This window comes from Saccostrea cucullata, unplaced genomic scaffold, assembly GCF_032062105.1.
Source record: "Saccostrea cucullata isolate Sc308-1 unplaced genomic scaffold, CSIRO_AGI_Scuc_v1 ctg603, whole genome shotgun sequence".
NCBI classification, from domain to species: domain Eukaryota; kingdom Metazoa; phylum Mollusca; class Bivalvia; order Ostreida; family Ostreidae; genus Saccostrea; species Saccostrea cuccullata.
In genome coordinates, this window is record NW_026921972.1 from 177,584 (window position 1) to 190,859 (window position 13,276).

General features: G+C 32.2%; 1 protein-coding gene across 1 annotated transcript; it reads left to right on the plus strand.

The window, feature by feature from the left end:
- Positions 1-11,111: 11,111 nt before the first annotated feature.
- Positions 11,112-13,231, plus strand: LOC134260988 (monocarboxylate transporter 12-like; the record flags this gene model as incomplete). The annotated part of the gene is made up of 2 exons (XM_062743485.1): positions 11,112-11,252; positions 13,019-13,231. Coding segments are annotated over exons 1-2 (349 nt in total), but the record flags the coding sequence as incomplete, so codon positions are not given.
- Between the last annotated feature and the right edge of the window lie 45 nt (positions 13,232-13,276).

A 13,276-nucleotide genomic window follows, 5' to 3' on the forward strand; every position in this document is an offset into this window, starting at 1 on the left:
CTACTGTTGCCATGTTTGATCTAATTGCCTTACTACAGAAACTGAAAAATCCAACTACGAATTGTAACTCTCAAAAGGGTAACTTTTTCTGCAACATCTCCTTTACCATATTTATCAACATACATGTAGTAACTTTTAGCTGTGAAACTTACAAGACAATTATTTAGCAGCGTATATTTCTAATCCTAAATATGTGATTCTTGTTGTAGGCCTGCAGTTTTATCTTCAGCTAATGGGACACCAGTATCACTCAGTGGCCCAATAATTTTTCAGTTTACAATAAGCCGTATATATTCTGTTTCCCCTTTTCCCAGTAAAAGTAAAGTCATAATCTAAGTAGTGATCTGAAGTGTGTAAATTCAGTTTGTTACTTTGTTAACTAATGAAAAAATGTTGTAAATGTCTCCCATATTTTACATCTTATTGCAGAGCCCTTTGGTAACATTTTTCTAGGTAGTAAAACCCATTTACTGAGAACCCAAACAAATCAACATCACCAATATGTTTAAGTATTAATTAATGTACAAGCACTTTTCAATTTAACTTTTGCTGAAATAATGTCTACTAGGTTGTCAAATGACAAAACATTTACGGTACACAGCTCTAGATCAATGAAATCATTTAATATGCTATTTGATTAAGGGTATGAGAAATGAGCAATCATCCATACCTGCATGGATTTAGGAATTATATAAATTGGTAACATGTGAAGATTTAATGGGAAAGAAAGTTGACCAATACTTTAATGTAATGCCCTTAAAAAGTATATCCCTCCTTTATAAATTAGGCTGTACTTTGATCTAGGTTATCTTTAAATATTTTGATACTTCTTGTAAGGGACCTGATGATATTGGGTGCCCATATTTTCATGCAAATGTACAATAACCATATGTCTGTCTGCTACAGAAGTCCCTATAGTTGAAGTTAAAACATTTCCTGATTGATACTTGTCCCATTAAGGATTTGGTTACAATAACCTGAGGCAATAGGCTTGCATGAACATCAATGTTTGATGATTGGTTGAAGCATCCTCACTAGCTGTCATCTGACTGGGCACAAGTTGAGGGGGGATATGGACCTAGGATTGCTCTCTTTAGTAGCAGTACCAACCTTGATGTTGCATTCCACTTCTTTTTCGGGCATTTCTCATGCAATATATAAACTTGACAAGTTAACAAATAAATCATTTTTCTTACCTATTAATATTGCATTAGTGACTTTCAAACAACTCTGGCATGAGCTAGATATATCAGGAATTTATACATAACTTATCCTAACAATTTATCATGCATAACTTCATTTAATATTCATAAAAGATAACACAGCAAGCTTACAGACATGTATAAATGGAGGAAATTCGGATTTAAATCTGCATATTGTTCAAAGGACTTTTTATCAATCATGTGAAAAACTTAACACTGTTCAAAAAACTTTATATCAATCATGTCTTGATGTGGAAATTTTTTACTTCCTTTGGGGTTCATAGCATCATGGTGTCTTAGGCATAACGGCAATAACTTACTTGAGAAAAAACAATTTGACACATTATGTTAATGTTAATTGTTGTAATAATCCGACATTAAATAAAATTTTCTGATACACTACTGTAGTAAACATAGCTTTGTATGTGACGTCATAATTTCTTCAGTTAATGGCTCGGGTACTTCCGTTTTTGTGGAAATTTTCCAAGATCCAATTCGAATTTCGGTCCAAACGCATGGGGAGTAATACTATTTCTATTTTATTATTATTTTTTTTAAATGTATTTGCATATACTGAACTTGCCTAGCATAGGCAGTAAACGCAAACTAATTGGACTTAAATGGTACATAACAATAGCTAGAAAGCGTACCGAGTAAGAAATGTTGAATAACTGCGCTCGCCCAATGGTTTCGCTGTCATACATATCTATGGACTACAGAATTAGTAATTTTTATACAACCCATGAACAAACTATTTCCGCACATCACAATGTGTTTGCACAGAAGACGACAATCCGAAAACATCGTTCGTTATAATATCAAAATATTTTTCTTTGATGTAAAAATTTTGCCGAATGTATATAAAATTGCAATATCTTCAACAATTAACATTTCTTAAAAGCCATTCGGCATATTTTTACCAATCTAAACTCTTTTTTAATCTGTGACCTCTTACCTATTGAGCCACCCCGGCATAAAAGGAAGCCCAAACCCGATGTTTATTTTGTATTATACAACAAACCCGATTTCTTTTCTCATTAAATAAATGCATCTATTTTATATTTCAAATAGATGCTAATACTTCAGACCTCTTACATCTACATACAGTCATAGTTACTAGTATTCAAAAACTAAATAATATATAGATAAAAAAGATAAACCATTCATAGAAGCAAACATCAAGAAAGTCCAATAACTTAAAAAACTCATAAAAATCAAATTGCAACACAAACTCTTTTGTTATAAATAAACTCTAGAAAGCACAAAATGAATATTAAAAGTAAAGAAAAAGATGAGAGGAGAACACTTTTGAAGTTTCATAATTTAACTAACCAAAATAAAATATTATACGGAAGAAGCAAAGCCTTTTTTAAAAGACTTTTTCCTATGTATCTCTTTTTAACTTCGATTGGCAATTGTGTCCCAACTTAGGTTTCATATATTTTAGTATAAATATTGTTATTTATATAGAGAAAATTCAACACCACCAAAAGTTAATAATTATTTATTTGTATGTGGTGAGTATTGTCATGGCATTTTGCGTGGGTCGCCGCACAAATCAATACAACATTGGCAGACCCACTTCAGCATCAACAACAAATCAATCAGTCAATCAATCATCAATCAAATTCAGCAAATATAAACAAATTGACCACCCCGGGTAATCCGCGGACGGTTACTTAGTTAATCTTCACTAATTTACATCAGGACCTATATACTAAGTATATAGGTCCCTGTTTACATACACAATCTGCAATAATTATTTCATACAAAATGCAGTTTTTCTCCAATTTATCAAACCCAATCACACAGCAATGCAGTTCGCATCAGCACAACATTTTCGCTCGATCAGTGTTAACCTATAGTCAACAATTATTTCCCATTAATAGTACTTAGTTAACATATCAGTTGACTTAAGTGTGCGCATACGCCACATGGCTGCAAACGAGTAAACGTTTGCAGTCACCCCACAAGGGAGCACCAAGTCAACTGACCCACGACAATACTGAACTTCCCTACTTATTTCCTTCCAGATGGACTGATTCTAACTTTTTTCCGGAAGTATACCCCCCCCTTCAGAAAGGTGAACACCATCTCTAACCCAAAAGGAGGATATATCCTGTATAATACCTAGCAAACACACAAACCAAGGTCATGTTTAGCAACATCTCTATCAAAGCAAACACAATACCTCTCCATTGGCTTTGCTTGGTTATACTGAACGTACCTCCATTCTAAACAAGAAGGGCCTGTGACCAAATTTGAATTTGAGAAATTTTGTACATGTACTTTTTTGTCATTTTTATTTCCTGTTTTAGCTTATATTTAGTTTTATCACCCCCCCCCCCCTTGATCCTATCTGGATCATTACCTCCACAGTGAATACTGCAATAGACTAAGAGCACAATGAGGTGGCATATATAACAAAAACAAAACCTTTTCATATTATGAAAGTCAGTAATCTACATATAGTTCAAAGCAGAACAATTAACAAATATCACTGTTTTTTTTTCTTGCAAATCAATCGCGGATTTAGAAAAGATTAGAAAGTGGAGTGGACCCTGAGTGTACCATTTGTACCCTTGAGATTTTCATCTACCTGCACCCCCCCCCCCGCCCCATTTTTTCTAAATTACAACCCAATTCATATGAACAGTGGCTGCCCCTATTCTAAATGAATGTGTTTTAAATTTTCCCCTATCCCTATTTTTTCCCCAAGAATAGTAAACTGATACTGTATAATAGGCTTTCACCCAGAATGACACACCAATGGTCCTTTGATTCTTATCCTCAAATACTTAGACATGTACCTAACAGTGCAGATATTTACATATTACTGTACAACATTGAATCCTTACCTAGTTACTCACTTACCCTGTTGAATAGACTTTAATATTCAAGAACATTATACCTTGGTCAGGTTCAGTTTTGGTGTCTGCAGTCTGAATTATAACTGCAATGATCATCATTTCTGGGTGTAAAAGCAAAGTATACTACAAACCATGCATAATAAAAAGAAGAAAACAAAAAGATTAATTAATGTTGATGAAGCATTAGAAAGGTAAGATTCATATGTAAGTATATATGTACCTAATGTGGAAACACTTGCACACTTTTTTAATTATCATGTGGTTGTAATAGTAAAAAACTAAATATGTGGCCAACAAATTCCATTTTTATTTGAATTTACTGCATTGTCAACATAATTTTGCTACCTGTTCCCTGTGACCTGAATTTTTATACTGTAAATGTAATACATGTATTTACATTATCCTAATGTACCCTATATTTAGAGGATTTTGAGTGAATATATGAACCTGAACTTGCGACTTATTCTGAAGATATTTCAACTTACACTGAAAACTGATGGCAGCAACATACATTGTATGACCTATCTGATGAATATGAAGAGCATGAACATGACAAGAATGTAACTTCCTGCACTATGTGACTTAAAAATGGTGGACACATTTGTTCCTAATTAAAGAAGTAATGAAACTTTTGCAATGATAGTACAACTTTTTTGTAATTGTGGACAAAGATGCCTCCAGAATCTGTCTACTTTAAGCCCATGATCATTCTCATAAGTTCCTTGGTAAGCTTTGTGGTGTATCTATTGTGCCTTGGTGCCAGGTCCCTGAAATGCCTCTACAGTTTATGAGAACTTGCACCAGCCACCTGCTATTGAAAACACCTGGTACCTGTATCTGCTTACCTTTGAAAATAGCATTGTAAATCATAATTTTAACACATAATCTTAATAAATCCCTAGTCCTTCTTTATTCGTAAGTTTGACAATGACACTTACCACTGCAATGTTATCAATGTGTACTTAAAAAGTTATACATGTATACCATTGAAATTTTGTAAGATCTGTAACCACATCTCCCAGTCACTATTCATGCCTGTTGAAATTCAAATGAAGTGATAAGGCCTAAAGATTGGATGCACCACTGGTTGCATCACAAATTCTCCTATTGCCATGCTTGATCTAATTGCCTTACTACAGAAATTGAACAATCCAACTACGGATTGTAACTCTTAGTAACTTTTGGCTGTAAAACTTGCAAGACAATTATTTAGCAATGTATATTTTTAATTCTTAATATGTGATTCTGTATGGCATGCAGTTTTATATTCAGCTAAGGAGGCACCAATATCACGCAGTGGGCCTACAATTTTTCAGTTTAAATAAGCTGTATAATGCATTCTGTTTCCCTTTTCCCAGTAAAACTAACGTCATCAACTAAAAATTGATCTGAAGTGTGTAAATTCACTTTATTTTGTTAACCAATGAAATATTGTTGTAAATGTCTCCCATATTTTATATCTTATTGCAGAACCCTTTGGTAATATTTTTTTTTATGTAGTCAAACCCATTTATTGAGAACCCTAACAGATCAAGATCACCAGTATGTTTAAGTATTAATTAATCTTAACTAATCTAAAAGAGGCCCTTTTCCTAACACAGAAATAATGTCTACTAGGTTGTCAAATGACAAAAATTTTACTGTACACAGCTCTAGATCAATCAAATCAAAAATTTAAAAATTAATGCTATTGATTAAGGGTATTAGAAATGAGCAATCATCTGTACCTGCATGGATTTAGGAATGGTACAAACTGGTAAAATGCGAAGATTTAATGGGAAGGGAAGTTGACCAATACTTTAATGTAATACCCTTAAAAAATATCTCCCTCCCTTATAAATTGGGCTGTACTTTGATCTGGGAATCTTTAAATATTTTGATACTTGTTGTAAGGGACATGATGATATGGGGTGCCCATTGTTACATTTTTATCCAAATATACCATACCCACATGTCTGCCTGCTACAGAAGCCCCTATAGTTGAAGTCAAAACATTTCCTGATTGCTACTTGCCCCACTAAAGATTTTGGTTGCATAGCAATGGGGCTTACATGAACATCAATGTTTGATAATTGGTTGAAGCATCCTTACTAGCTGTCATCTGACTGGACCAGGTCGAGAAGGATTTATGGACCTAAGATTGCTCTCTTTAGTAGCAGTACCAACCTTGATGTTGCCTTCCACCTCTTTTTCGGGCATTCCTTATGCAATATATAAACTTGACAAGTTAACAAATAAATGATTTTTGTTACCTATTAATACTGCATTAGTGACTTTCAAATAACTCTGACGAGCTAGATATATCAGGAATTTATACCTGTTCATAACTTATCATAAAAATTTATCATAACTTTCTTTTAATATTCTTCATGGAGAGCACAGCAAGCTTATAGACGTGCACAAATGGAGGAAATTCGAATTTAAATCTGCATATTGTTCAAAGGAATTTTTGTCAGCCATGTGAAAAATCTAAACTGTTCAAAGAACTTTTTATTAATCATGTCATAATGTGAAAATTCTTAGCATCCTTTGGGATGCATAGCATAATGGTGTCTTAGGCATAACAGCAATAACTTACTTAAAAAAAACAAAACAAAAAAAAAAAACAACAATTTTACAATTTTAATATCACACCAAACTACTGTAGTAAACATAGCTTTGTATGTGACGTCAAAATTTATTCACTTATTGGCTCTGGTACTTCTGGGAGTAACGCTATTTTTATTTTATTTATTTATTTAAAATGTATTTGCATATACTGTACTTACCTAGCATAGGCAATAAACGCAAACTATTGGACTTAAATGATATCGTCAAAAGCAGATCTACACAAGTTATAAAAAGTACCGAGCAAGAAATGTTGAATAACTGCGCTTGCCCAATGGTTTCACCGTCATACATATCTATGGACTACAGAATTTTTTATACAATCCATGAGCCAGCTATTTCCGCACAATACCATGTGTTTGCACAGCAGACGACAATCCAAAAACATCCTTCGTTATAACACCAAAATATTTTTCTTTGATATAAAAATTGTATCGTATGTATATAAGATTGCATTATCTTCAACAATTAACATTTCTTAAAAGCCAATACCGCGTATTTTTACCAATCTAAACTCTTGATTAATCTATGACCTCTTTCCTGTTCAGCAACCCCGGAAGGAAGCCCAAACCCGATGTTAATTTTGAAGTCTGCATATTATACATCAAACCCGATTTCTTTTCTCATAAAATAAATGCATCTATTTTATATTTCAAATAGATGCTATTATCATATAATTTAAACAAAATTATATCTATACAGCCCGAAGATGGTTTTATAGAACAATATGACTTAGCATGAGCTTTCTGCTCTTGGGGAAACGATTAAAAAAAATCCAACGTAAATCTTGATCTCCTGTTAGAATAGTGACTTCTATCCATCCAAGAGGATCAAGATTTAAACAAACCTGTACATGTATATAGATGTGGATGCTTATGCATACAAGTATGATTGGCCTCGTCCTCTCTGTTTCTAAGAAGAAGACATTTAATCTTTAGTTTTTCTTATTAAATAAAAACCATCTTATTCTTTGATCACACACAATGGTCCTAATCAAGCACTTTGGATTTTGATTTGAAGGATGTTAAACCTACACTATATCAGGATGCTTTCTTGTAAGTCTCACCTTTTCTGTCCCAGTAAGTCTTTTAAAAGAAGCTTCTAAAGTACCAATTTAAATTCTATTAATTCTAAAGTAACACCATTTCTAAGAAAATGCGGCTCTTCACTTTACAAATTTTAATCAACTTAATGCGAGGTATTCTCTGCCAAGTTTAATTAAAATTGGTCCAGTGGTTCTAGATTAGAGTAAAAAAAATAGTTGTAAAAAATTAATAAAGACGACGCAAACTCCAGCGACAGACAACAGACAAATTTGTTTCGAAAAACTCGCTGGAGTCTTCGGTTCAGATAATCTAAAAAATTATCATGTAATAAAAATTTCATTAATTTTTGGTTGTTTAAAAATTCATGTGTATATGAAAAACATCCAAAATCAGGCTATTTACAAATCTATTTGCTGCTTGACTCATTTTGGCGGCCTCTAATAATATTCCTTTTATCTCCCTTACCTTACGAATCAACGGTTTACCTATTGCAGAGAAACAAAGGTATGTGGTACACATGTACAGTTATACAATTGGTACTTTACCAAACGTTTGACCTTCTAGTACCAGGTAAGGCATATTTGTTTTATTCATTGGAAGTTAAAACAATGAATAAATACTACGTTAAAATACTTCTAGACAAGAGAGATTCATTGAATAAATGCACCATGCATTGCTTAGGATCTGTTTCACAAGATTATACAAGATTATATGTGCTTACTTCCAATCAGTACTTTCTTTTAAAAAGAATTTTCAAACGCAAAATTTCGTTTGTCGTAGTATTGTGCAGAACCGGTATGCTTCCATGACCTCAGTTTCACAGAAATGGAAAATACAGTCATGTATTAACATTTATTTCGGTATATTGATTTTGTTCTAATTATTGGCCAAAAAATGTGGTTATATAACTGTGTGTTATTTAAAAGAAAATGTACATGTAAAATAAGAATTGGAAGAGAGAGAAGTCCCTTTGTAAATTGATATAACATTTATCTCTTTTTTTCTGGTATACAATTTAGCTGCTTTACTATTCATCAAAAGGTTTAGACATTTTCAAATGATTTAAACGGATTTTATTCCATTTTATACCACATTCATTGATATTTCCTTAAAGGAAGTACGTAAGAACTCAAAACTCTTTTTGTAGAGATTTGATACAGAGACTGTATAAAAATTATACTGACCACAATTAGGTATATTTTTACAAAAAAATCATTATTTTATTTACACTAGAATATCACTGATGAAAAATGTTCAACTTTCGGAAAAGTACCCCATTGTCAGTTGACAAAGGCTGGGCATGGTTTATATTATTAGGTAAGTATTATTATAGAGTAGATGGTTTTAATATACATGTATATAATGAAACAAGGATACATAACGGGTTCAAGCAAATGTTCAATCAAGCCTCTTTCTTTGCTCCTTACTAAGTTTGGAGTAAAGGAGAAACTAAAAGAGTACTGTGCAACAATGTATTCAAGAAATTGTGTTAATGAGATATGGATACTTAAAAATTCCAAGAATCTTTTGGACAGTTTGAATTCACAAGATTTTACCAAAATCGACAGCTAAAAAATTTACTACTTTTCTTTATACACAACCATCACCCGCGATAAATTAAGTCACGGCTTTTTGATATCATTGACAGCTTCTTTTTCAATAAAAATGGAACTCGTAAATTTACTCACCTTGTCATTGGTCATTTGCAAAATTATTTTGTTAAAACATTCTGATTGTACACACAAGTACTCTGAAGTTGACATGAAAATTTTTCTTGAGTTGCTGCATAAGGGACGCAAGGAAGTAAGGAAGCTAAAACATTCCGACAGTACACACAATTACTCTGAAGTTGGCATGAAAAAAGATTCTTGAGTTTCTCATTGACAATATCTATGTTTTTTGGGAAAAGGTCTTCCAACAATATATTGAAATTCCTATGGGTACCGATTGCGCCTCGTTATTAACATACCTACTTTTGTATTCATATAGAGCAGAATTTGTCCAAAATCTTTTACTTAAAAAGAAGAAAACTTTTGCTGTGGCCTTCAACTCAACATTTAGATATTTAGGCAACGTATGGTAATTTCCATTCTTATGTCGATACGAAATATCCTGGTGAGCTTGAGATAAAAGATACCACAGAGTCTGACACATCTGTTTCAAATGTGGATATTTTACTTGAGAAAAACGTTAGTGATACTCTGGCAAACAACCTCTATTACTTATGCAGCAATATACCTTATTCACCTGCATACGGAGCTTATATATTTCAGTTGATTCGATACGCAAGAGCATGCTGTAAGTATGAAACAAGAATGTCAACAGTCTCGTTTAAAGTCAGCATTTTGTAAAATCTGAGGTCGATACAATGACTTTGTTAGCAAATACAATTTACTGGACGTTTTTCATGCTGAAAAACTAATTGTTAGTCCATTACTTTTACACTGAATTGACGACGGATTTTTCCGTTATTTCCCGATCATGACAGGGAACACACGGCGGGTGTGACCAGTTTGCAGGGGATGCTCACTCTTCCATTGACCTGACCCTGCCTCTGATGTTTTGGAGGTCCGTGTTTGCACTGCTCCTGTTTTGTATTGTTTTGTGGACTTTTGATCTTAAATACCGTTCGTTATCTCCATACATGTACGTTTCATTTAATGTCCTCTTTATTTCTTTTATACTTATAGCATGTTTCTTGGAATATTTTTTAACCATTGGTATGTTCAAAACTTTTGGATTATTCTTTGTGCAATACCAGAGAAAATATTCGACTACAGCCTCCGTCCTATCCTTGGTCTTGTCTGTACAAACAATAATAGCCAGTGTCAGCTGTAAGTATCTGCTTACATGTATCTGTCCAGAATATTTGTACACAGTTTAGCATTTTTTCCTTAAATGAGTTTAAATAACTGAAACCGACATGAAATAAAATTGAAATTCAACAACTGTCAATACGTTTTTTAAGCAACACACTTAGAGAGGTATCCTTTAAGCTTTATGATTAAATGCAAAAACGTTAAACCAAAAAATCCATTTATAGCGGTTTGTTTGAACTTTAAATATGACATGTTGAAACGGATTTCCATATTTCCGACATTCCCATAAATTGACAGCGTATACATATAATTATCATAAATGCAATGTTCGAGATTAGACTTCAATTATCATTCATGTAAATGTATGTGAACACATTTAAATGCTCTATGGATATCTTGTGGATAAAAGCATATGACACTTCCAGAAAAAAAAACAATGTACTGTTCTTCAAAGTCACTTTAAGTACAAATAAAAACACTGATCTTGTGGTGAAAGGAATTATCTTTTCTTGAAAATGCAAATCTAAAATTAACTCATTTATATCTCTTCTGACTTTTCAGCCATTTTTATAATGGGTATTGGAACAACGTACTTAGGAGAGAGATTAATGGTAATTTTGGCGGCAATCCTTGGACTTGGCTCCAATTTAGGCAATGCCTTCGCACCACAACCATCCCTTCTCTTCTTCACTCAAAGCACCCTATATGGTATGGAAACATAATGTAACTCGTTTGAGTATCAGGTTTAAATTGATATAACTAACATGTTCGGGTTTTTTTGTTGTTGTTGATTTCATGTCAGCGAAAATTAATTAGAATGCCACAAAAAAGTAAAAGGTTATCTTAGCTATGTCTTTGTAATGTTTTATAAGAATTAATCCTACTAAACTGTATCATAAATAGTTACTGGTATGAAAGCGTCTAAGTTTTTTAAAATTCTATTTTTATTTATTTTAGCGTCCATAAGTTATTTCAATTCAACTAATGATTTTGGGGCGAAAAGGGACATCTATTGGGCCGTCAAATTTTAAGACTCAGCAATATACAAGGAAATTATCTTTGATCTTTAAAGAACAGACTGCAATTAATGATTTCTTTGCCTACCTTCCTAAGTTATGAGGATACAGTTTGTTGTAAATATTGGCAAATAAGTTTTTATTAGGTATTGAAAATAAATATCTAACAACAGGTTTCCATTTGAAAACTACAGAACCACATATCTAGGCTAAATACATGTATTATTATGTAAAGATTTTAATTTTTTTTTTAAATTTCAATATGTTCAATCAGATCGTTTGGACGGTGGGGCTGTGTAAGGGCCACAAAGGAAAGGGGGAACATATGTTTACATAATTAAGATATATGTACATAATTTTGAAAAAATCTTTTAATATCTTATAGCAAGAGGGCAATACGCATTCTTGTGCAAGCATTCTAACTTGGTGTATTTATTCTTTTCAAATCATGTGCCCCGGAGCTAGCTATGGTATTGGGCACGCACCGGTATTATTAATAGTTCAAGATATTTATTTAAGGAAAAGCTTTAAAAATAGTTCCTTATAAAAAACAAATATATATATATATATATATATATATATATATATATATATATATATATATATATATATATATATATATATACTTGAGTATACCCCATAGCGGACGCATTTCATACCGGTCCGGATTTCTTTATTAGTGTTCTTAAAAATGTCCAATTCATCATGTAATTAAGTATGTAAATATCTAGTGTTTAGTAGTTTAGTAGTAGTGCTAGTTGTTTTTGTTTCTCTTTTTCCTTTGTTCTTATGACTTTTTAACTTTTTTCTTTGTCCTGAGGAAGGGACAGGGCGTCCCGAAAATTTGACAATTTTTATTCTTCGTGTCGTTGGTCATTTTTAGTGCTTTATATAAATTTCCATCCGTGACCTTGTATCTACTTGGTAGATCCGACATTTAGGATATACAGTGTTGTTGGTTTTTTAGTGCTTTATATATATATATATATATATATATATATATATATATATATATATATATATATATATATATATATATATATATATATATATATATATATATATATATATATATATATATATATATATATATATATATATATATATATATATATATATATATATATATATATACATTCCCTTGATTCCGATTCAATAGCAAACATGGCTGAAGAGGAGTAACACGAGAAGATATAATAGCTATCCTGTGTTCAGCAATAATATACTTTAGATTTATATGTGAATTATTCAGATAGTTTTTATGCCCATTATTAAGTGTACATTTAATGTTAAAATCTTTATTTTATAGTCTTATGTTTTTGATTTCGAAATAATATAAAAAGTTAAATACCCTTTTAATATATCCAACCTGATGTAATTTCTAGCATCATCATTTCAATAGATGGTCATTTGCCAAACCTTTATGTTGTTTGTAACCATATTTCATAATTCTTTCAGCACTTACATCAGAATCTGCTCATCTTTCTGCTATGCTGATACTTGGAAAATATTTTGAGAAACGGAGAGGAATGGCATATGCTGTTGCAAATTTCGGAGCAGGAATTGGCGGGTTGGTTTTACCACAATTAGTGACATATCTATTTAATGAATATGGACTACGGGGTACCCTCATTATAATTGGTGGATTGCATCTTCACTTCTGTCCTATTGGTCTTTTGATGCGGCCAATTGAAAGAGAGACAAATAAATCACAAA